Source organism: Caretta caretta, chromosome 4 (genome assembly GCF_965140235.1).
Source record: "Caretta caretta isolate rCarCar2 chromosome 4, rCarCar1.hap1, whole genome shotgun sequence".
Classification (NCBI taxonomy): domain Eukaryota; kingdom Metazoa; phylum Chordata; order Testudines; family Cheloniidae; genus Caretta; species Caretta caretta.
The window spans coordinates 26,695,222-26,719,633 of record NC_134209.1 but is presented as its reverse complement, the minus strand read 5'-3'; the positions used below and the strand labels follow the sequence as shown (position 1 = coordinate 26,719,633).

General features: G+C 40.5%; 1 protein-coding gene across 1 annotated transcript in view; it reads right to left on the bottom strand.

Annotated features, from left to right (window-relative positions):
• The window catches only part of CFAP299 (cilia and flagella associated protein 299), a 391,971-nt gene that overhangs the window by 42,783 nt on the left and 324,776 nt on the right, over positions 1-24,412 (bottom strand). The window contains exon 4 of the mRNA XM_048846676.2: positions 1,440-1,582. Coding sequence (XP_048702633.1) covers positions 1,440-1,582 — 143 coding nt within the window. The remainder of the gene's footprint in view (positions 1-1,439; positions 1,583-24,412) is intronic.

Genomic DNA, 24,412 nt, shown 5'->3' with positions numbered 1-24,412 from the left:
TTTACATTTAAACAACAAACATTTTGTCCATAGAAACTGCCATGGATGCTAGGATGTCTACCCAATATGCCGACCTTTTCATGGCCCACGTCAAGGAAGAATTTCTGGAAAAATGCATCACAAAACCAATGATAAACCTGAGATACACTATTGATATTTTGATCCTCAGGATAGACTATTTAAACTCTGTCATAGATTTCTACCACAACTTCAGCAACAACCACCCATCCATAAAACTCTCTCTAGACCAGCATCAACTTCCTCAACACCACAATCAGTTTCAATAATGGAACCTAGCAGCCAACTATATACAAGAAATCCACAGATCACTACACTTACCTACACAGATCCAATAACCACCACCAGTTAGTCATTCACAATTCCTAATTTTTCACAAAATGAAATGAAGTTTTCATGGCTCAAAAATAAGATTCTCATGATAACTTCACAAAACTTGACCCACTGTGAAATTTCCACCATTTCTGCCCAAAACTACCAACACTAATATTTATTTGTTATTATTGCTGGGGCAATGAATATCATGGCTCCATTGCGCTAGACATCATCACATGCCCCAATGAGGATCAGAGGTCCCTTGTGTAAGGCATTATACAAACACACACAATGATACCATGTCCACGATTTATTTGACCCACCCTCATTCACAAATGGAAACACTTTCAAACTCCCTGACTCACACTTAATTGTGTATTTATTAGTATTTGGGCAGTATTTGGGTAGTTTTGAAGAAAATAGATTTTTAAACAAAAAAGTTATTCACAATCTTTGATACTAGTGACCAGTTTCATATTAGCCATCAAAAGACTTACATATGAGACAAGTATTCAGGGTGAACCATGCTGCTGAGAACAGCCACTCAGGCCAATGAGAGTTGGTGAGGGCAGGGACCATGTGGAGTTCACTTACTATGCTAGGTACAAAGTTTTCCAGCAAATCAGCTTCCTATGAGTTTGCACATGAAGCTTTATATACAAATACTATTTACAGACTCCTCAGGGAAGTGAAAGCTAAAAGATCCAGTCATACAACCTAAAGAAAGTATAGCAGCTCCACAATATCCTTGGTTAGTCCACGGGACTAAAGTTAGATCAATACTGAGCACTTTTGAAAATACTCACCCTAAGTGAGTAGTTATGAACAGAAAATTCCATCAGCGCTTGGGTTTTTTTTCAATGTTCAATTTGTATTATTCATGCAAAATTTTGCTCTTGGCAGAAACAAGAATAAAATCAGAGTAACTCCATTCCAAATAAGATCTAGATCTAGATCTATTTTTGTATAACTGAGGACAGATTTTGACCCCGATGTTTATTTTTCAATGAAAAACACTTATAAAAACTATTTTCTTATTTAACTATATTCAACTACATGTACATTTCAGAAATTCAAATAAGTGAAAAGAAAATACAGAAAAATACCTCAGATCAGTGCGTCTTGGAAAAAGCTTTTTCTTTCCATTAAAATAAATCTCAAATTCGTCAACCTTCAGCCTGTGTGCATAGTCAATGTAGGCGGACACCTCCTGACCACGAGAATTTCGGTCACGAATGAAGATTATGGACTGGAAAAAACAGAGAACTCCACAAATAAGAAATACAAAAAATACATTAGTAAAATGAATTTTCATCTGCATCACTTACTTTTACAATTTGTTCCCTTTTTATTTTGGCCTGATTTATTTTGGCCATTATTGGGGCCAGATTTTCAAAAGAGCTCAGCTTCCATTTAGGCACCTAAATGCAGACTAGATTTGTAAAAGTACTCAGCATTCAGCATCTCCAAATCAGACACTTATAACCAGATTTTCAAAAGTGCTCAAATGTGCTGAGCTCTTTTTAAAATCTGGCTAGGTATTTTGATGTCTAAATGAGAGAAGAGTCCTTTTGAAACTCTGCACCATATTGTATAATGCATAATACATAACTCCAAAGAGCAACTTCCCGAATTAAATAAAATTAATTAAAGAGAATATAGCATGCCAATCACTAAAACAGAGTGATAACTAAAATTGAAATAGAAATGGATCATAGCTCATCCAGATCTGAACTTCTCTACAGTTTGGGGTGTTCAGATCTAGGATTCTGATCTCACCCAGTATACAGACAAGGTCCAAAATAAAAGTTTGGATCCAGAATAGCATCTGAAATATTAAGTAGCATATGTGTGTTGGATCTATGGTTTGGGACATCTCTGTACATTAAAAGGCAACATATATTCAACTCAACATTCATAGCCAAGTTAAATACACACAGAAGGGTTATTTATTTGTAATCCTGTTTGTCATAGTCCTCTCTTCTTCTATTCTACCATTAGATTCAATGTTATGGCTCCAATTATCAGGAAGTAGGAGGAAAAAACTGTCAGCCACCCAAGATAAGGTCCAGTCCACTGTTAGCGACTACCAGAACAAAAATTGTTATTGTTAAAGAAACCAGAGTAAAATCTGTGTAATAATCCACGTGGTAGCCCTGGGAAATTCAAATTTACAAGTCATACGTTGCTTACTGGACATCCCCCTCTCCTCCTGTCCTACTCAGTAACCATTATGCTTAGTTATTATACTAAGCCATAATCTTCAGAAAAAGCCTTACCTAGAGTGCAACTAGGAGCTTGAGCAGCTGAACTGTGACTCTACCATACAGAACAAGTCCAATTAGTAGGGGCACATTAAAGCCTCCCCCCTCACAATCAAAGGTTTCTGAACCCCTATTACCTCTCAGCGCTGGTTTTCATTTTTCTTCTTGTGACTTATCATTTTTGTCCCAATAGAATGAATGGGGGAAGCTGGGTCAGTGAGAATCCAATAGAATTACTTGGAGTCAGGGTTAGACAGGAGTCAGATAGAACAGAAAAAGGAGCCTGGAGGGAAATCTCTTTTGGGAAGAGAAGAAGGAACCACAAAGCATCTGAAAATGAAAGGACTGCCTATGAAAGGAGAATGATTGTCAGAAACCCTTCCAGCAGGAACTGCAGGATAAGGTGGAGGAGAAGGTCATTAGCAAAGAGGGTGAGTCACATGGACTGAGGAAAAAGGATCTTTCTGGGATTCAGAATGTTCCTAACCACTTTGTCTTGATCCTCCCGAAAAAGCTTTAGGCCCCTGTATGGTAAGTCCACCAATTCTGTTTTTGATCCTACACATTCCAATAGTGAAGTCAGTGTGGCAATGGGCCAGTGGATAGACCTCTATATCTGGTGACAATCCTGGGCCTTTAAGGGAATCCAATCCTAATGGCTTAGAGGGATTACTCATTGGGATGCCAGTGTCAGGGGCCTGAGACAAGTATGGTAGACTAATGTCCCTTGGTTTTTCTTCCTTGCAAGGTGGGGGGGGGGGGGGCGGGCAGGAGGACCGAGGCAACTCTCAACACTTCCACAATGCAAAAGAAGAATTGACAGGACAGGAGTGGACTGGGGCTTCTATAGCTTGGATGATTGATAGTTCTTGCCTCCTGGTTCCTAAAGGTTATCAGATAGCAGAGACACACAAGTATCCATTAGACTATGTCTGTTTTTTTACCCAGCTGAGATCTGAATGTTTTTTTTTTTTTGTACATCCATGAAAAATGCACATCTATGAAAAATGGCATATCGAAATCATATCGAACTCTTATAACAAAGATTCTTTATTTTAACATCACTAAAGTAATGTAATGGTGTCTTTGGCAAAACATTGGGTTATTCTTACAATACTTTTCCTTTACTACCACATTCACACTCAGTTTCCATAAAGGGTTGTGTTACCACACTTTGCATCTTTTGTACCATAAGCATCTCTAATCGGTAGATCCAGAAGAACCTTTCAATAGGTGGATACCTCCAGCTACTTCAGCATAATGTGACTTCTCCCATCCCCAGCATACTCAACCTTGTGAGATGCATAATTGAGCTGAATGTTATGCTAAATCAGAAAAAAACGTTTCTTTTTAATTGACAACAAGTGCAACTACAGTACACTGCAGCTGTGATTAGATAAAAGACTAGAAGCTTGTCATAAATATCTGAACAATTGATTCATCATCTCTTTAAAAATTCCGAAGTTACAGTTTAAATAATTTGAATTACATGGGATAGTCCAATAATAAAAGAAAAAAGTTGGCAAAATGCATGTACTATCTGCAGTATAAAACATAAAGGACATCTTTCAACTCTCTTCTGATTATCAAATTAATTTCCTTAAATAGGTGTTCACATATAATCAACTATAAATCAATACAGATCTACAGTAAAGTCAATAACTGTTCCTATTAATGTCCTCAAAACTTCTTTTGAACTTCAAACACCCAATCAAAATATTTAAAACAAAAATTTCCTGTAATAAAGGTACAAAGGATTCCCACTGAAAACTAAAAGCTTTTGATCCTATCTCATCTGTCAGCATTATTTTTCATTTTTCTTCTTGTGATTCATTTCTAACCACCTGTAAAGCTTTCATTCATAAAACTATGAATGTGCTTGAATTTTCTTAGGATGTTCTATCACTTTTTAATTTTGCCACACCTTTCTGCCTCAGAGAAGGATTTTTATACGTTTGTATGTCATTTTTATTAACTGAAATGATCAACAGCGGATAAAGCTTTCATGTTAATTTTTTTTTTAAACAGAAAATGTGAAATTTAAAACTTACTTCCTACAGTTCTCTTTACTTTTCACTACAACTTCCTTTATTATACATTTTAATGTATCCTATTGCTAGAAGAAGAAACACATTCATTTACCGGTAATCAGTTGCCTCCTGAATAGAGCTGGTTGGGAATTTTCCAACACAACTTTTTTTCATCTGAAAGTGTCAATTCACCAAAACCAAAACTGTTTCTGAGACAGCATCAGTTCAGTTTCAGTTTTTCACTCAAAATGACTTTTTGTTTTGAAATTTTAGTTAATTTATACTAAAAAATTATTTAACAAATGTAAAAAGGCGTGCAATATTTAAAATATCAGATGAGAGAAAAAACTATTTTAATAATTAGACAAATTTTAAAATTAAAGGAACTATAATGTTAGATTCAACAGTAGAATAGACAGAAAAGATTGCGTACAAGTTTATTTCTCTGTGGGCGGACACCAGAACTATCACAACAAAGTACCACCCTCACCATTAGTGTAAGTAGATGTGACTCTGTTGAAGTTAATGGAGTTGTGCTTGATTGCTCCAGCCATACATTTGGCCCTTTGGAATATACAAGCTCGCACGTTCCTGCAGAAAATCATCAATGATATTAGTGCAATTAGAGAGCCACATAATTCATCTCTTGTGTTGAAAATGAAAGAAATCAGCTGTCTGCCAATCTGAAAATCCAGTGCATACTAGGGTGCGCTTTTGTGTGTGATGGGAACAAACAACAGTTTTAAAGGGCTGCATTAAAGGCCTGTGACTCACCCAAAAGAGCAAGGAACACATTTTTCCTTCTAAACACTAGACGTGTCTCAAAAATGTGGCTACTGTATTTGGAATGATGCCAGAAATGGTGCTGTTCCAGTATTGACATTGGAAGAGGATCCAGTAGCAGGATAAGCATTGTAAGTGGTGCTAGTATGTGAGCCAGTGTCTGTTGAACATGCCAGGGCAGCTCCTGGTTCCCCAGAACAGATTTTGCCACAGAATGGGGAATTCGTTTTAAATCTTCCTTATCGAGGTTCAAGGAGCTCATAGAAAAAGCTTTGACTCTCAGAAGGGGCACCATAGAAAGTGTAAAACTCTGGAGAAGAAAGATGATGCCTCTGCAGAACTTCTATGACAGACTGTGCAAGAGTTGGATGGGCAAATATGTTGTGCCTAAATTTGAATCTCCTTGAAAATCATAGGTTGGAAATTAAGAAGAGGACTCAAACCAGTTTGCTGCTCCTCTCTGTTAACATGAGTATTTTTCCCTTTTAGCTTGGTGAACCGAACATCCCCATGTTGGATCAGATCACCTTAGGCATCATATTTTTACATTTTTTTGTTCAAGGTAGTTGGCGAGATAACAATGTTTTGGTTATTCCAGTTTTCCGTTTGTATATGTATGATAGCTCAGTGGAGGAGGGCGGGAGGGATAGCTCAGTGGTTTGAGCATTGGCCTGCTAAACCCAGGCTTGTGAGTTCAATCCTTGAGGGGGCCATTTAGGGATCTGGGGCAAAAATTGGGGATTGGTCCTGCTCTGAGCAGGGGGTTGGACTAGATGACCTCCTGAGGTCCCTTCCAGCCCTGATATTCTATGATTCTATGATCCATCAGTGCTCCATACAGACAAAAGTAGAACATACATGTGGAGTTGTACCTTAGTCATGAAAAGTATTGTTAGCATTTTCTCCAGGAGCATATTTGCACTCTAGAGAAATGTGAGTGGAACAAAACTATGAATGCTCAAACTAGCTTGGAAAAATAATGGCCTACTCCAAACTTCTCTTTATTTTTAGAACTAAATTCACTCAATCTTTTTTTAACTTTCTGAAATATTACTTATTTTTTCCCCAGCATTGTTGCTGTCTTTGTATTCCTCTTAATTTAACGGTTCATGAAGGGTGTTGTCTCAAGGCCTGATTCTCCTCTCTCTTAGGTCCTAATTCAAGGCCTATGAAAGTCAACAGAATAACTTACCCTGACTTCCATAGGCTTGGATCATGCCCTACACAGGTGTAAATTACAAGCACTGCCACTGAAGTCAGCAGAGTCACTGCTATAAACTAATGTAAGTTAGAGAAGAATCAGATACAGAGGACTTCCAACTTAGTCACAAGCACACTACCAGAAATTTAACAAGACAGCCTGTTTCCACGAGATTCATAGCCAAGTTGTTCACATTCAAGAGGTTTCAGTGAGTTTGGATAAGAATGCAAACTTTTGGGAACATATCTGAACCAAACCCAAACTACAAACCTTGTCAGAGTCATACACCATTACCCAACCTAGCCTACAAATCTATATATTGACAAATACTGTAAATGGTGGGAGGACTTTATGTCAGGCCTAGTCTACACCCTGTGACTCACATAAAGTTCCACCTTAGCCTCCAGAATAAATTTCTAAACTGAACAGGCCTTTAAGCCATGTTTCACCCAACTAATTGCAAGTAAGGACAAGAAAGTGTGTGGACTTTTTGTCACACTCAGAATCCTTAAAAGAAAAAATCGTATTGGAAAACTCTACATGTCAGAAGAACACGCAGATTGATTTATGCACTGCCTGGAGAGGACAATCTGCATGTTTCCAAACAAACAAAGCTGATCAAATTAGTGGCTAAAGAACTACGATTAATTAATGTGGGAGTCTAATCCAAAATCCATTGGCTGCAATGGGCTCTGGATCAGGGCCTTGATACTTTGCAAAACATTACGGGAAGAACAGTGACTTGCATAACCTACAACATGTTACATAATCTCTCTGTGCCTCACGTTTCTCTTCACTAAATTGGTGCTAATATCTGTCTCTAAAACTTTGCAGTCCTCAAAGTGAAAATGTATTCTTATTACGGCTGTAAATCCTGTGGCCTGAAGCCTTAGAGAGAAGTGAATTCACTACTGCCATCTGTTGGTGACCCCTTTTGCCTTTGAAAATCTCCCCCTAGTACAGCTGATAAGGCTTTTTGTCCACAAGCGCAGGGCCAATCAGAGGGGGGTGGGCGGGGGGGGGGGGGGGCAGGAGGGTTATTTCGCCTGGGCCTCAAGCTCAAAGGGGGCCTCATATTTAGACACTTGTTAATTTTTTGGCATTTGATAAGTTTTGCAACTTGTTTTCATGTGCATCCCTATTGGACCAAAATGTGATGCACATTCTCAGCTTATAGCTTCAAATTTAAGCAAATAAGAGATGTGATTTGGTAAAAGACCATTTTTTTGTTTACTGATATAGATTTTGTCATATTAAAGAGTTAAAAATGTTCATAAATGTTAATTAAAATATATTGGTTCTGATGGCACAAGATTAGACCATATGTCGTCATTTTTTATTTTTATTATGGCTAAGGGCCTCAAAAGCTGAAAGTGGCCCATGTCTCTCTGGACCTCTGAGAGATCCTGTGCAAGCGTCAACATCACAAAAACCAATCATTACCATATCTATTAACTGGGATCTTTATTGACAACCTCAGGAAGAGACCAGCTGCTTGAAGGTGGCCCCTTTTGGTCAAGTTGGAAGTACTTAGGATGGTATTAGGAACCTTGCACTGCCTGCATTTCTAAGGATAAACAGAGACTTGCAGTTCTAGCACTGTCAAACTAGTGCCTTACAAAAACATTAATATTCACACACAAAGTAAATAAAAGGGACAAACCAAAAACAGTTGAAATTCTTAACACAAGCAGCATAGTGCTATAGAGTCCCATGCCCATTGCAGCTAGTGCAATGGGCATGGGACTCTATAAGGACAAATACAATCATGAGTGACAGGTTTCAGAGTAACAGCCATGTTAGTCTGTATTCGCAAAAAGAAAAGGAGTACTTGTGGCACCTTAGAGACTAACCAATTTATTTGAGCATAAGCTTTCGTGAGCTACAGCTCACTTCATCGGATGCATACTGTGGAAACTGCAGAAGACATTATATACACAGAGACCATGAAACAATACCTCCTCCCACCCCACTCTCCTGCTGGTAATAGCTTATCTAAAGTGATCACTCTCCTTACAATGTGTATGATAATCAAGTTGGGCCATTTGCAGCACAGATAGAGGTTTTCTTACCCTCCACCCCCCCCCCCCAACACAAACTCACTCTCCCGCTGAGTGGTCACTTTGGATGGGCTATTACCAGCAGGAGAGTGAGTTTGTGTAGGGGGGGGCGAAGGGTGAGAAAACCTGGATCTGTGCTGCAAATGGCCCAACTTGATTATCATACACATTGTAAGGAGAGTGATCACTTTAGATAAGCTATTACCAGCAGGAGAGTGGGGTGGGGGGAGGTATTGTTTCATGGTCTCTGTGTATATAATGTCTTCTGCAGTTTCCACAGTATGCATCCGATGAAGTGAGCTGTAGCTCACGAAAGCTTATGCTCAAATAAATTGGTTAGTCTCTAAGGTGCCACAAGTACTCCTTTTCTTTTTACAATAATGAGTGGTTACTTCGAAATAGCCTCATGAGGAATCCATTAACCTAACCTTGCCGAAATGCTAGGAAATATTATTAGCCCAGCCTCAAAATCTGCACACCAGCCCTTTACCAAAGGGATGAAAAAAGAAAATAAACATTTCAATCTCCAGTAAAAAAACAAAACCCTAAACCAATTACTCTTTCTTTGCCAGTGGGTGAGTAGAATTTTGCAAGGCTAAACTAGACTCTTGGGGGAATATTTTATACACCATACATTGTCACTGATTTTCTGAAGACACAGTAGCAAATGACATCCCCACAGCTGGGATCTGTATGTAGGTTCTGATTCAGCATGGGCTTAACTCCGAGAACTCACTTAAGTCTATCGGTACTCAGCAAAGCCCTGTGAGCATGTGCTTAAGTCCCAGGTGAATGGAACTTCAGATATGCTTAAGGGCATTGCTGAACTGGGACCTAAGAGTTGGCAAATAAGCCAGCATGATCTATGAGCCACAGTATTGAGAGATCCCTCTTATGGATTCAAGTTAAATGTGGTATAGAAGATAGAATATGGGGAAATTAAGGGGCCAGCCCTGCTGTCTGGTGAAACATACTTCTAACAAAAGTACTTTAAAGTCTGACTAATGGAAGGTAAATGGCAGGAAAGGAAAGACAGACAATATTTAGGTCAATTATTAATTATTCATTCTCTTTTCATGTGGACAGTATCACAGGTGGGGCCCCAAGGGCCCAAGCAGAATTTGACTGAAAGGGACAGGCTTAAAATGCATTATAAGTTAAAATACATGTTTAATGACTAGCAATTTATTTTTGTTGCATGGTGTTTGGCCTTATTTGCCACCTGAAGATCATGTTACATCTAATAGAAATACCAGCGAGCAGTGGAAGAAAGGCGCTCACCTCCATATCTGTAAAACAGATGCCATTCGCATGTCTGCTCTGCAAACAGGAATAAATTCCTGACCCTGACCCCTCACAGGAGTGAAAACTGTGTAAAATGTAGCGTTCCATTTTTTGATTTTATCTTTAACTACATTTTATTTTTAGTGGGGGAAATATGAGGCTTAATTTCTTATAAACCAATTGAAACATTCTAGTAAACTAAGGTGTAAAATGGATCTATAACTTGCTGTGCACAAATTTTCACTGTGTTCACACTTTCATCTGGAAATACTGTTCTCTTTCTTATTCTAGCTTTCAGATTTTTCTAAAATGTGTAATAGTAATACATCTGGTAATACATGTGTACATTTTTCTACATTTTTCTAAAATGTGTAATAGTAATACATCAGTCTCCTTTTCCTATGCTCAAAAATGCAATTGGTTCTTCAGAAAACACATATCTTTTACTTACCTATAATTCTACAAAAGAATTAAAAACAAGGTGCATGAGAATAAGCACAGGATCACAGCAGACTTAATCCCGAGTTCTTCTAATACATCCAAAATAAGCAGGATATGGTCTAAGGGCAAGTGCAATTCAAAAAACGGAGATCTTAACATAGCAAAAAAAAGTTAAATGTATGTTTGTCTTGGTTTTTCCTCACTTAAAATACCTCCAAGCCCTGACCATTTTAATTAGCTCAACATCACTTATAACCTTTCACGTTTTAGATCTAAATGTTGGATTCCATTCCCCTAAACAGCAGTGATTGATGCTAGTTTGGAACACCAAAAGAAATACTCTTTGATACTTTATTTAGTTAGCAGAAATAGCCAAACAAAAACCCAGCAGTAATATAAAGCAGATATGTACTCTACCTTGGGTTAAACGGTAAAACTCTTTTGTGGTTCTTAGTACTCATAGGAACCTATTTCATATTGGTGTTGCAGGAATAACATTGTGTCGAGACCACACAGATGCTAAAACCGTTACTCAAGGCGCAATCCTACAATTCTTCACTATGCATAACTTTCACTGAGTTACATGGGAGTTCTCTGGGTTGAAGGACTGCAGGATCAGGCTCTTATTAAAAGACCACCTACATCCTGTCAACTGTGTGCTAGATTTAGGTACAATAGCTTAGGGAGTCTTTTCAATCTGTACAAGTAGTTAGGCAAGATACCAAGAACAGGGCTGTTCTTGCAGTTCAGACACTGGGATTCTGGAGATATAGGGCACTACTGCGCTACATCAGTACAGCTGCACTGATGCAGCTGCGCTCCTGTATTATGTCTGGTGAGGATATGCTATGCTGACAGGAGAGTGCTCTTCTATCAGCATAATTACTCCACCTCCACGAGAGGCGGAGGCTATGTCGGTGGGGAGTGTCTCCTGCCGACATAGTGTGGCGTGGACAGCACTTAAGTCGATGTAACGTATGTCGCTCAGGGGGGTGTCTTTTTCACACCCATGAGCGATGTAAGTTACATCGACTTAAGCGGTCGTGCAGACCAGCCCCTAGGTTCAATTCCTAACTCTTCCACAGACTTCTTGTGTGTCATGTAGAGACACACTTTACAAAGAGCTCAGGAGCCAGGTTTTTAAGTTCTCTGCACTAAAATCTGGGCCCAGATTTTCAAAATTGCTCAGCACCCAGAAGCTCCCACTGTGACACTTAGGGCTGGACTTTCAAAAATTCTCATAACCCCAACTTGCTGAGCACTTGTGAAAATCTCACTATATATTTGGGTATTTAAGTGGGGGCTGAGCTCTTTGAAAATGTGGCTGCAACTGCACAGGCTGAGCTGTGTTATTTACTCATTCACTTAACACAAGAACCAGGGGCCACCAAATGAAATTAATAGGCAGCAGGTTTAAAACAAACAAAAGGAAGCATTTCTTCACATAACACAGTCAACCCGTGGAACTTGTTGCCATGGGATGTTGTGAAGGCCAAAACTATAAAGGGGTTCAAAAAAGAATTAGATAAGTTAATGGAGGATAGGTCCATCAATGGCTATTAGCTGAGATGGTCAGGGATGCAACTCCATGATCTGGGTCTCCCTAACCTCTCACTACCAGAAGCCAGGGGTGCTGGAACAATTTTTATAGTGGGGGTGCTGAGAGTCATTGAACCAAACTGTAAACCCTGTATATGATGAAAACCACTTCAAGCCAGCAGCACCCCAAGCACCCCTAGTTCCAGCACCTATGCCTAAAGCTGGGAGTGGATGACAGAGGATAGATCACTTGATGATTGCCTGTTCCATTCATTCCCACTGAAGCACCTGACACTAGGCTAGATGGACCGTTAGTGTGACCCAGTATGGCCTTTTTATGTGTTTATGTTCTTAGAAAATCCAACCTTTAAACTCTCTGTGCCTCACTTCCTCATCTGTAAAATGGGGATAATAATCCTTCTTGTCTGTTTAGCTTGTACACTCTTCGGGACAGGTACTGTTTTACTGTATTTTTGCACAGTGTCTAGCTCAACTGGGGACTCTATAAACTACTATAATGCTACCAATAACATCAGCATAGAAAGAAGTCATATGATAGAAAGCACCGTTGGCTAATGTGACAGCCCTTGCACTCCAAAATGGGTGTGGTCTTTGAGGTATCCCAAACTAGCTAGCATAAAATAAGCCTCAGCTCAGGTGATAAACCACTGTTATTTGTTAATACTGGCAACCAACAGCTGTCAATATATTTCAGCTGACTTGTGTCTTGCTCAACAATTCTTGGTACGTGTTTAATTTGTGTGATTCTAGGCAAATATACACAGCAGAAAGTTCACAGGCACACAAATAAAGTGAAAGAAAAGAAAAGAAAAAAGCTAACCAGACTTTTTGAACTGGAGAAGCACGGTTTGAGGGAGAGAATGGCTGACTGAGAAGCAGATGTTCTAGCTTTTAACTCTTCAGAAAAAAAGTATGGTTACCCTACAGAAGAAGAAACATTTGCTGTGTATGTGAAGCATGTGCTTCCCAGTCACCTATTTATTCTTAGTGTTCAGCAGCTGTTCTCTAACTGGACTCTGGATTTGCTTCTCTGTGTAAACACGGTGTTGACTTGGTTTGGAACCAATGTTCAGACTGAGAACAGGCTGCTGAGATAAGAGTATAGGTTACATCTGTTGGTGTTAAAATAAAGGTGCTTATTAAAAACGGGAATCGTTCTCAGATCATTAATCCATAACAGGAATATTTGCACTCAAATGCATTCAGAATCCAAATTTCACTAAGAAAAACAAGACAAATTCAGCTCCAGCAGAGAGAAGATGGGCCTCTCCATTCTGTAACCATGCATGAAACCATGTTTAAACAGGAGCAAGACTAAGGACAGGGTAGGCCCATTACTCAGTGAGGGGGGAAAGACAATAACAGAAAATGTGGAAATGGCAGAAGTGCTAAATGCCTTTTTTGTTTCAGTTTTCTCCAAAAAGTTTAGTAACAATCGGATGTCTAGTGCAGTGAATGCCAGTGAAAATGAGGTAGGATCTGAAGCTAAAACAGGGAAAGAACACGTTAAAAATTACTTAGATGAGTTAGATGTCTTCAAATTGGCAGGGCCAAATGAAATACATTCTAGAATACTCAAGGAGCTGACTGAGGAGATATATGAGCCATTAAAATTATCTTCAGAAACTCATGGAAGACATGAGATATTACAGACCAGCCAGCTTAACTTCACTATCTGGACAGATAATGGAGCAAAATTCAAGCAATCAATTTGCAAACACCTAGAAGATGATAAGGTGGTAAGTAACAGTCAGCATGGATTTGTCAAGAACAAATCATGTCAAACCAACCTAATAGCTTTCTTTGACAGTGTAACAAGTCTTGTGGATAGGGGGTAAGTGGTAGATATGGTATATCTGGACTATAGTAAGGCTTTTGAGACTGTCTCGCATGACCTTCTCATAAACAAACTAGAGAAACATAGCCTAGGTGGAGCTACTATAAGGTGGTGCATAACTGGTTGGAAAAATGTTGGGAAAACTGTTCTCAGAGAGTAGTTATCAGTGGTTCACAGAAGGGCATATCAAGTACAATTATAGAGAGTACAATTATAAAGTTTGTGGAGGATACCAAGCTGGAAGGGGTTGTAAATCCTTTGGAGGAGAGGATTAAAATTCAAAATGATCTCGACAGACTGGAGAAATGGTCTGAAATAAATAGGATGCAATTCAATCAGGAGAAATGCAAAGTGCTCCATTTAGGAAGGAACAATCAATTGCACACTTACTGAGTAAGGGGATCTGGGGGTGATAATGGATCACAAGCTAAATATGACTCAATGGTGTAACACTGTTGCAAAAAAAGCAAACATCATTGTGAGATGTATTATCAGGAATGTTGTAAGCAAGACGCGCAAAGTAATTCTTCCGCTCTACTCTGCACTGATAAGGCCTCAGCTGGAGTATTGTTTCCAGTTTTGAGCACCACATTTCAGGAAAGATGTGGACAAATTGGAGAAAGTCCAGAGAAGAGCAACAACAATGATTAAATGTCTAGAAAACATAACCTATGAGGAAAGATTGAAAAAGTTTGTTTGGTCTGGAGAAGAGAAGACCGAGGGGGGACATGATAACAGTTTTCAAGTACATAAAAGGTTGTTAGAAGTAGGAGGGTGAAAAATTGTTCTTGTTGAGCTTTGAAGATAGGACAAGAAGCAATGGGCTTAAATTGCAGCAAGGGAGGCTTAGGTTGGACATTAGGAAAAACTTTCTGACAGAGTAATTAAGCACTGGAACAAATTGCCTAGGGGGGGAATCTTGTCATTGGAGGTTTTTAAGAACAGGTTAGACAAACACCTGTCAGGAATGGTCTAGTTGTTAGCTAGTCCTCCCTGAGTGCAGGGGACTGGACTGGATGATCTCTTGAGGTCCCTTCCAGTCCTACTCTTCTATGATTCTGTGGTTATGGTCAAAGTAGGTCTCCATCCACAGACAATACAGGTAGAGCCAGCTTATATTCAGCTGGGGTGGGGATGGTATGAAATCATAGTGGCTGTACCCAGTCCAGAGGGGATGAGAAGTGACAATGTGGAGTTGGGTCCATGGCCCCTCATACCAGCCAGCAGAGCTCTGGTAAAAGCAGGGGAGTATTTGCCACAATCCCCCAAGAGGTGGTGCAGTAGGTATACTCCCTTTGATTACTGGGAGGCACTGTACTTTCTGGTGTTTCCTCTGGGGCAGTGTGTCAGACTCTATGCTCCCCATCACTCAGGGTTGTGTCGATCAGACATATAGAGCCCTTAATGTTGCAGCTGTGTTTAGAAACCAGTCTGGACCTCTTCTACAGTGCAGGGAGGATGGGAGACATTTATAGCATAGTTTCTGCTATCATAGTCCAGCAGGGACACTGAAACCATGCCGAAACTGTTGGCTACAACCAGAGTCTAAAACAATTGTCAGTGAAGACAGCAAGATCCTCTTTCCCAATGGGTACAGGGCTGTAAAGAGAGGAAAAACCAAGTACCCATCTACACAACTGTAGTATTCTAGACTCTGATGTGGATCGGGGTTAGCAAAAGTTATACACTATCACATAGCAGGATTCAGTATCTACTGACTCCATTGCTTACTCTTATAACTGCCCGCCAGATTCCTGACTCCCTCATTTATCAGACTCCCAGTTGCCGTGATATTCTTTCACATCCTTTTCATTATTGCTCACAGTATTGCAGCAAGTGGCGGGTAAAAGACTCTCAAGGATATAAAGGGTGTTGGTTCTTTGCTGAGAATAGAATGCAATTAAACATAAAATTGTCTGGTGATCCATTTATTACTAGTCTTCTGATGACTGCCTATACTTGGTGACACCAGACTTTCCGTGTCTTTATCTCCTTTTGGCATCATAGATACAATTTGTTGATTCCAGACTTGGCAAGTTTATTGCAATCTGTTTTTATGCTGTAACCATGACTAGGTAGCAAAATCTGCTCGGATAGTCACAGATCTGTATTGCTAGCAGAAGGCCCACCTGGGCACCTGCCCATATGCCTGCTTGCAACTTCGATTCCTTGCAAGCAGCTAGTACAAGAGTTCAGCTGTTCAACAGACATGGATAATGGCAACTGAGGTCAGTCCTGTGATTGGTTGCAGTTATGACCAGGCAATATAAATCAGCGAGGGGCTTCCTGATTACATAGGCAATAGGATGTCGGACACAGTGTCAGAGTAGTGGGAGTATCTGGATGCACAGCACTCTTGGTAACACATGGCGTAGTGCACACAAAGATGATTATTAGGAAGAGCAGCAGTGGTGACACAGTTGTTTGTTTCTGTTAATACACATGCTGCAGTATGGTTCCGGAACAATAACTGTATGACAGTTCTGGCCATGACCAGCTGTCCTTATGGGCACTCTTTGGGACTCTGATGGAACCATGGTGTTTGTGGATATAAACTATTTACTATTTGTCCACTTGCTCTGAGTTGCTTACAAACACTGTTGGCACTGTGGTCCATTGGGTAGGATGCTGGACTGGGATTCAGGAGAGGCCGGTTCGGTTCCTGACTCTGCAACTGGCTTGCAGTATGACCTTGGACAGGTCACTTCACCTCTCTGGGCCTGTCAGGGAACCAGCTGAAGCAAGGTCAATCTCCTAGCAACACGCTGAGCATAACTGATCTTGGCAGGGACTGCCTGGTTGGCTGCACTTCCTGAATGTGGAGGGGAAGAACTAAGCCGCACTTGACCGAAAAGCAGCCAGTGCACACTGGTTCCTCAACAGGTTCCATACCATGGTGGTGCTTAATTCTGCACCCATCCAGCCTGTGCCTGTCCTGCCCAGCTTGTTCTTGTTCCTGCTTCTAGTGCCTGTTCCTGCCTTCCTTCTCCATCCTTGATACTCCTGGCTCCAGCCACATCTCTGGTTCAGCCATTAGCTCTGGCATTAAGCTTCTGATCCTCGGCTCTGACCTTCAGCTCTGCACTTGATTATGCCCCTGTTGTCCCATGGCTCTGATTCTCAACTCTGGCTCAGCTCAGCTGCTCTCTGACCTCCAAGTCTGGCAACCCCAATAGCTCTGAACGCTAGGACCAACTGCCCAAGTCCTGGTTGTGATCCTGACTGTGCCCCCATTCCCCCATCTTTTAAATAAGGATAATGATACTGACCTCCTTTGTAAAGTGCTTTGAGATCTATAGATTAAGAGCTAGGTATATATCATTCTACAAAGCTACCATATAGACAGGGCCTAGAAAAATTACAGAAGGTCACATATTATGTTCACGTGAAGAGGTGGGAGGAAAAAAAAACAAATATAAAGGCAGTTCAAGATTCTCTGTATAACTGAAAAATATGACAAAAACTCCATTTAGTTTTAAAGTTAAAAAAAAGCAAAAAAGAAAATGAGTCATAACACCATGGATGCCATCACAGACGCTTTCAGAAACTCTACTATGAAAATGGACTTTATTTAAAATTGCAAGCCTCCTAGTGAACCAAAGGGACCAAATTAGTACAAAATGATTGACTTCTGCATCTCAAAAGCCTCTCCTCCAACGAAAGAAAAAAAATCAATTTTTCATCTATTATTGAATCATGCCCTGGGAGAGAAGTCAGATGGAAAAAATGTAAAAATGAGATAAATGTTATAATATGTCATTACTTAATTTTAAAATTTTTCTTAAATACAAATCGCTCCATGAGGGTACTTTTGAATCTTCTATTTCACCCAGGTGTTTGAACCTCTGTGGACAAAACTATTTCATTCCGGCTTCCTTTACAAGGGGTCAAAGTATGTCATGTGACATGACATGACCATATATATAACCTCTTATAACCTGATGTAATGCAAATTATAAAATGTGAGGCTTTCCATTCAGGGAATAATCCATGGGTAGCACTTGTGCTTGGATATTTGAGCCCTGGACAGCTTCTTCAGAACATCTTGTGACAAAGTTCCTGCTCTACCTTGGTGGGTCTTGTGCTTATTGGCGGATTTGCTCGCCTTGGAGCTTCAAGGCAGCCCTCAGCTTGGCCGTTTTTCTGAACTCACAGTCCAGGTCGACTCCTCCTGTGTCTGACCAGGAGTTGGGAGGATTTGGGGGGAACCCAGGCCCGCCCTCTACTCTGGGTTCCAGGCCAGGGCCCTGTGGAATGCAGCTGTCTAGAGTGCCTCCTGGAACAGCTGTGTGACAGCTACAACTCCCTGGGCTACTTCCCCATGGCCTCCTCCCAGCACCTTCTTTATCCTCACCATAGGAACTTCCCCGTGGTGTCTGATAATGCTTGTACACCTCAGTCCTCCAACAGTCCACATTCTCACTCTCAGCTCCTAGTGCCTCTTGCTCCCAGCTCCTCACACGCACACCACAAATTGAAGTGAGCTCCTCTTTAAAACCCAGGTGCCCTGATTAGCCTGCCTTAATTGATTCTAGCAGCTTCTTGATTGGCTGCAGGTGTTCTAATCAGTCTGTCTGTCTTAATTGTCTCCAGAAGGTTCCTGATTTACCCAGGTAAAAGGGATCTACTTAGCCTGGGGCTAATATATCTGCCTTCTATTACTCTCCTGTAGCCATCTGGCCTGACCCTGTCACAATCTCTAATAAGTACAGTTAGACATACAAAATATATTTTCAAACCAGATTGTCCATGGAGTTTTAAACACAGGGTTCCAAAAGTTACAATATTTTTGATGGAGAAGGACAAAGCCACGGTATCTCAGCAAAACATGTTCTTCCTTTCTATGTCAGAACTGTAGTCTGGCTAATTATCAGCACTAAGGCATTTATCCTGCAAAGACATACGCATGTACTTGACTTTAGACATGTGAGTAACCCCATTGCTTTTACCGGGATTATTCATGTGCAAAAAGTTAAGCACACGTGTAACGCTCCAGGCTCAGGGCCTGAATTTGGTTAGTTTAATTTTTCCCTCATCTTCCCTTGGCAAAGTAAAGGATATTGATCTCTCTGAATCTGCCACTGGTTAGTACTGACAAATTATTTAGCAAAAAAAAACAGCATAAGGAAATCTTATGATTTATAAGGAATCATGAACCAAGAGCATTGTTAGAAATTTGGACTTGCCCGCCGTTTGGAATAATTAAATGATATTTTCTACCTGCTCCAGACTAGGTTTTCTTCAAATGTTTCTGTTGCAACCTCATACACGTTTTGGTGCCAAAGTCTCCAGGTGGAAAAATCAGGCTCATCTTCAGCCCCACACATTTGTTTTTGGAGGAATCCCTCCTCCTGCTCTTGCTTTGAATTTAATGATGGACTGTCACGTGAGAACAGACTTCACAAAAGAACATTTATGCAAAACGCAATGTACTTGGCTAGTAATTTGTTGAGTCTCCCCTGCTATGACTGCAGATGTTTTTTTGTTTAAATAAGTGCTCTCTCCATCACCAGCCAGCTTCTTCTTCTGCTTAATTCAACAGTCAACAGTTGATCCCACGTTTCTGATATCACAACTTGCTGCCATGGAAAAGAAAAATTCCACCAGAAGATTCAAGAGGGAAAGATGGGGTGTGACTCCATATTTAAATACTTCAAGTCAAAATTTCAAAGGTCCTCAGCCTGGTCTCCATTTGTAAATATACAATTTTGTTTGTCTAGATAACTTGCACATGCAATTTTTGTGCATTGGTGACAGAATCTACATGCATAAAATCAATTTGAGAGAGAGAGAGAGAGGGAGAGAGAGAGGATATATTCTTGTGTGATATACTTTGTTGTCGTGGATCTGGGTTGGTTGCATTACTTGCAAGTGACAAAGCCACGAATGACATCCCAAAGGAATCCCAATAAAACCTTCATACTACACCACACTACCATAAATTCTGTGTATGGCTTAGTTGTTACAGAAAGATTATTTTAGGAACACTTCAGAGAGTTTTAAACATTATTTCAAATCCATCTTTCGATGAAGCCAGGTACCTTAATTAATCAGAGTGGGAGGGAAGCACTGAAAGATTGGGCCTTTTCTGTCTGTTGAACTAAGATGAAAAGTGGAGGTATGTTCAAGATTTCCTCTATAGAACAGCCTCTGTGTCCTTGACAGCCAAGATAATTAATACAATATTTAGAATGCAGGGTGTAATAGTGCCAAATCTGGATCAGTCCCTTGGTCCTGGTCTGTAGCTCCTGATGTGGGGGACATATCAAAGGAGGGAGAGGGCATGTCAGGAGGCTGTCAGAAGAAGCATGGGTGGCAGAGTGGATCTCCTTTAAGGTCCCTAAATCAATGGCCTTGCCTGGCAACAGCTGTAAGTGCTCTTGGGACTGGAGCCAACTCTGAAGATCAGGAAGCCACAACCAGTTACCTGACCCCCCCCCCACCCCCAACTGCCCCCCCCGCCCCCGCACATGACTGCATTGAGCAGAACTCTGGCACACAAGAGCAATAGGAAATTATTAACATCACGCTCACTATAGTATCAAGGCATCATGGGTAAAATTTCCAGAAGCGCCAAAGTCAATGAGAAACGGGTGCCTAAGTCACATAGGAGATTTTGAAAATTGTACCCCATATACATAAGTGAGTCACCATGAATTCTTTCAGAAAAAACAACTTGGACTTTCTGTCTTGCCTTTCTTTTAGCCACTATCCTCGTAAGGTGGAATCATCTTGGTGGAGGACACAGGCATTTCTCATCTACCAACTAAAAATTATTAATTTTACAGAGATTGTATAGCAATAATAAGATCAAACTAACAACAGTAATGTTACTACTACTGATCGCAATAATCTTTTGTCAAGTGCTTTTTATCCACAGATCTTGATGCTCTTTAGTAATAAGTGTGTGCAAGGTACTTGGATTGGACTCATACAAATAAAAAACAGCAGTTTGTATGACTAGAGACTTGATACCGTGCAGTTATCCTCAGCAGCAGGACAAAAGAGATGAGAAAGACAGTCAGAGGAGGCCAACTGGATGATAGGAGAAACTGAAATATGTGGCTAAACATGTGTGCCTTATAGTAATTTCTGAATGTGTATTTTCTGGTGCTAGTAAATTTCAGAGGCAGTGGTCTGAAATTGAGACCATCTTATCTCCAGCTCCCTCAAGCAGCAAACTTGGAATGTTTAGATTAAGTAATCCAGATGATCGCAGGCTGTGTGCTTGGTCAGAAAGGGGAGGCAATCCCACAAGTAAATGAACGTAAGGTAATCTAAATATGTGTAGATCGCAAGCAGCTCCTTGAATTCACCTAGTATAATGCAAGAAAACACATAAAAGGAGATCATATAGAAATTCAAGTCACCCTCCTATTTAAACATGGGCTTCTTTCATTAAAATGACTCTCTCTCTAGATATAGAGATATAGATTTAGTGGACATAGACACATCTATTCATCCTTCTGCCATTTATAAGAGCTGTTTAATTATGATATAGAGAAACTATGAGCAAAATTAGCGAAAGATTTCAAGCTGGAAAATCTGTGAAAAGAAATTCACTCCTCTTTCCAAGAATCCCAGCTTTCAAAAGTCTGTAAATATTGCTTAAAGTTTTTTTGGATTACTCTCCTGCACCTGCTTCATCAGAAAGGCATCACAGTATTTTCACTGGCAAACATCTAATTTACGAATAAATAAGTAGCTGGGGCCTGAGAAACTAGAATAATAAGGTTGTGCCTTGAAAGTTTGGTGAAAGGAGCTGCTCAAAGCCTGCCCAAACGTTGTGCAAATTAGTTTTCCATTGAGGAGAGCGCTTCAGAGACAACAGGGTGAGTGCAGAAAGGGGGCTGTTTTCACATTAGTCATTCTTTTTCTTCCTCGTCCTTTTTTCAAAAGGGATTCTTTTCTATTAATTGGTTAGACAACCTTCGAGGGCCCCAGAACTGTTCTTGCAGAGATCAAATAATGTGCATGTGTGAGTGAATACCAAGCCACTGGAAGCCTACCCACCAAGCCTCAGTTAAACTGTTTCCTCCAGGATGAACAATCATGCACTGTAAAGTTTTCTGCAGGTGTCTAGGGGTGTCAGCTGGCGACTGTTTATTATTGGTTTTCTGTGTACAGGGAGGCAGGCCAGGCCATCAGTAACAACTCTGTGCAAATGGGTCAGGGAAATGAAAATAAAGCCTGTACAGCAGGAACTTTTAGGGTCTGGGGTTTTGCTGGCAAGGCCTGCCTTAGTTCCTCTTTAGGTGCTACTTAAAAATTGCTACTTGTTTGACTTGGAAGCAACTTCACATAACAGGGCCTGTGTGAGATACGTAGTAGGGAAACCAGATGTAGGCAGGTGTGCTGCTTTTTTATTTTAAGTTCTACCAAAAGAATGCTTCCTCTGCCTAGTTCTGAGGGGGTTTTCTTTTTAGAAGTCTGTTTATATAATTTGTTTTCCAGCAGGGGGAAATTACTGTAAAAATAGTAAAGGATTAATTTGCATGATTTTGCACTTTAGTTTTTTTGGGGAAAAAAATCTCTTACTTATAATTAGATGAAAAAAATTAGCAAACACCTGCTTAAATTTAAAATCTTTTTCTATTCAGCCCGATCTTCCAGTGACCCAAGAATAAACTCAGAATTTTCTTAGCAATATAATATTGATGTATATTACTGGATCCTTTGTGACTGTTTTGTTTGGATATTATAAAATGGAGTTAAGGGGCCCACGCATGGTTTTGGGACTAGACAAATAATTCAAATTTAACAACCCAGATATCTCTAAAAGCTTCTCTTAAAAATCGTGGTCCATCTACTATGTAATAAAAGTGACTGAGATCACACCTCTGATCCTAGCCCTATCACACTCTGAGACAGCACCACTGCTTTGCTTTTCCGCTGTAGGAAAGGTCACTTTAAGATATTCCCGAAAAGGTATATTGGCCCTATGAATAGGGCACGTGGATGCAGTCACCATAGAATAAGGAAGGAGGTAAGCTGCAACTGACTGAAGATCAAATATGTGGGCTGACAGAAACTTCTTTGGAAATTAAATAAAGAAGACAGCTCTCTATGCTTACACTGCTTGATCTGTCAGTGGCCTTGGACACCACTGACCAGAGCTGTTGCGATTATGCATATAAGATCTAGCAGAAGAAGAACTATGAGGGATCCACTCATTCCTCTCAGACAAATCAAGATGGGCACCTCCTCCCCTTCACCAGGATACCTCATATGTAGAGTCCTGCAAGATTGGATTCTCTTACCCCTTTAACAATACACAAGACCACTCGCAATACATGAAATCCACTGTCACCACAATGCATACAAGACTCAGTGGTATCTCATTCTCAGTAGATGTAACCTTTGCAGTCACGAAGATATTGCACAATGCCTAGAAGAACACCATGAGTTGACAACCTACAGCTCCAATTATTACAGTGGATCACAGCTCCTGGGTTATATTGGACTTTTCCCTTTCCTTGGATACAGAGATTATAACAGTGGTAAGAGCTGCATTCTTCCACCTCCAATTGGATAGGAGACTGCTCTTCTATAAAGAACCTTCCCACTGTGATCCATGCCTTCATTGCTTCAGATTACACCAGGGGTCCCCAACATGGTGCCCGCGGGCGCATTTCGGCACCGAGGTGTCTGGTGCCCGCCACAGTCTTCTGGGAATAGGAATATGCTATTCCCACAGAAAGGTTGGGGACCACTGGATTAGACTATTCAATTTACTCTAGCTGTGGATGAAAGTGAGTGCCACAGAGAAACAATCTGTACTACATGCAGCAGCCTGCCTTTTAAGCAGCAAAGACAGATGTAAGCTTATCATTCTGGTGCTCACAGTGCTTCAGGGGTTCCCTGCTCCTTCTGGAAACAATTTCAGAAGCCTGGTCCTGATTTAGATGAGTTAAGATCTGCTTTTCTGCAACCCCATCACTAACCCTTGAAGGCAGCTACACTAGAGGTTTAGATTTTCAGGTGGAAGGTGCTCTCCATGGTGTGATGCAGGCTGTGGATCTCCTTATCAGAAGAGATCAGACTAAGCTCAGATCCGACCATGTCCAGCTCAAGATACAAGACCCCTTTTTACTACAAAATTCCAATATCAACTTGTCGTGAGCAGCTTCTGATGAAGTTAGAGACACATAAGAACAAAGTAATAAGGGAAAAGAGGAAAAGGAAGAGAAGACAAAGGTAAAACAATCTTGGTGCTGTGGAGAGATGAGATCAAGGGAGAGTTCAAGACAAGCTGATAGGTGTTGCGCTTGGATACCATGGCAACAGACATAATCTGGGCACTGTGGGTCTCCTGGAGGTCATCCATACAAGCACGTACCCAACCCAACTCTGCTTAGATTGTGAGACCTGAGAGGATCACCGTGTAAGTCAGTAGCAGGTGGAAACAGGCAAACCTCAAATAGTTCCAAGTTAAGAGAAGGAAAAGCACCTACAACTGCAGTTCTTTACCCATACCCTTGGTTCTATTGGGGGGCGGGGGAAGAGCTTCACAAAAATAAAAAATAATAAGAAAAAGAGTTCATGAAAATTTCCAAACCTCAAAAAAGGTTTGGCTTGGTTTGAATTTTTGGGAGGTTTCAGGAGAGTTTTTACGTCAT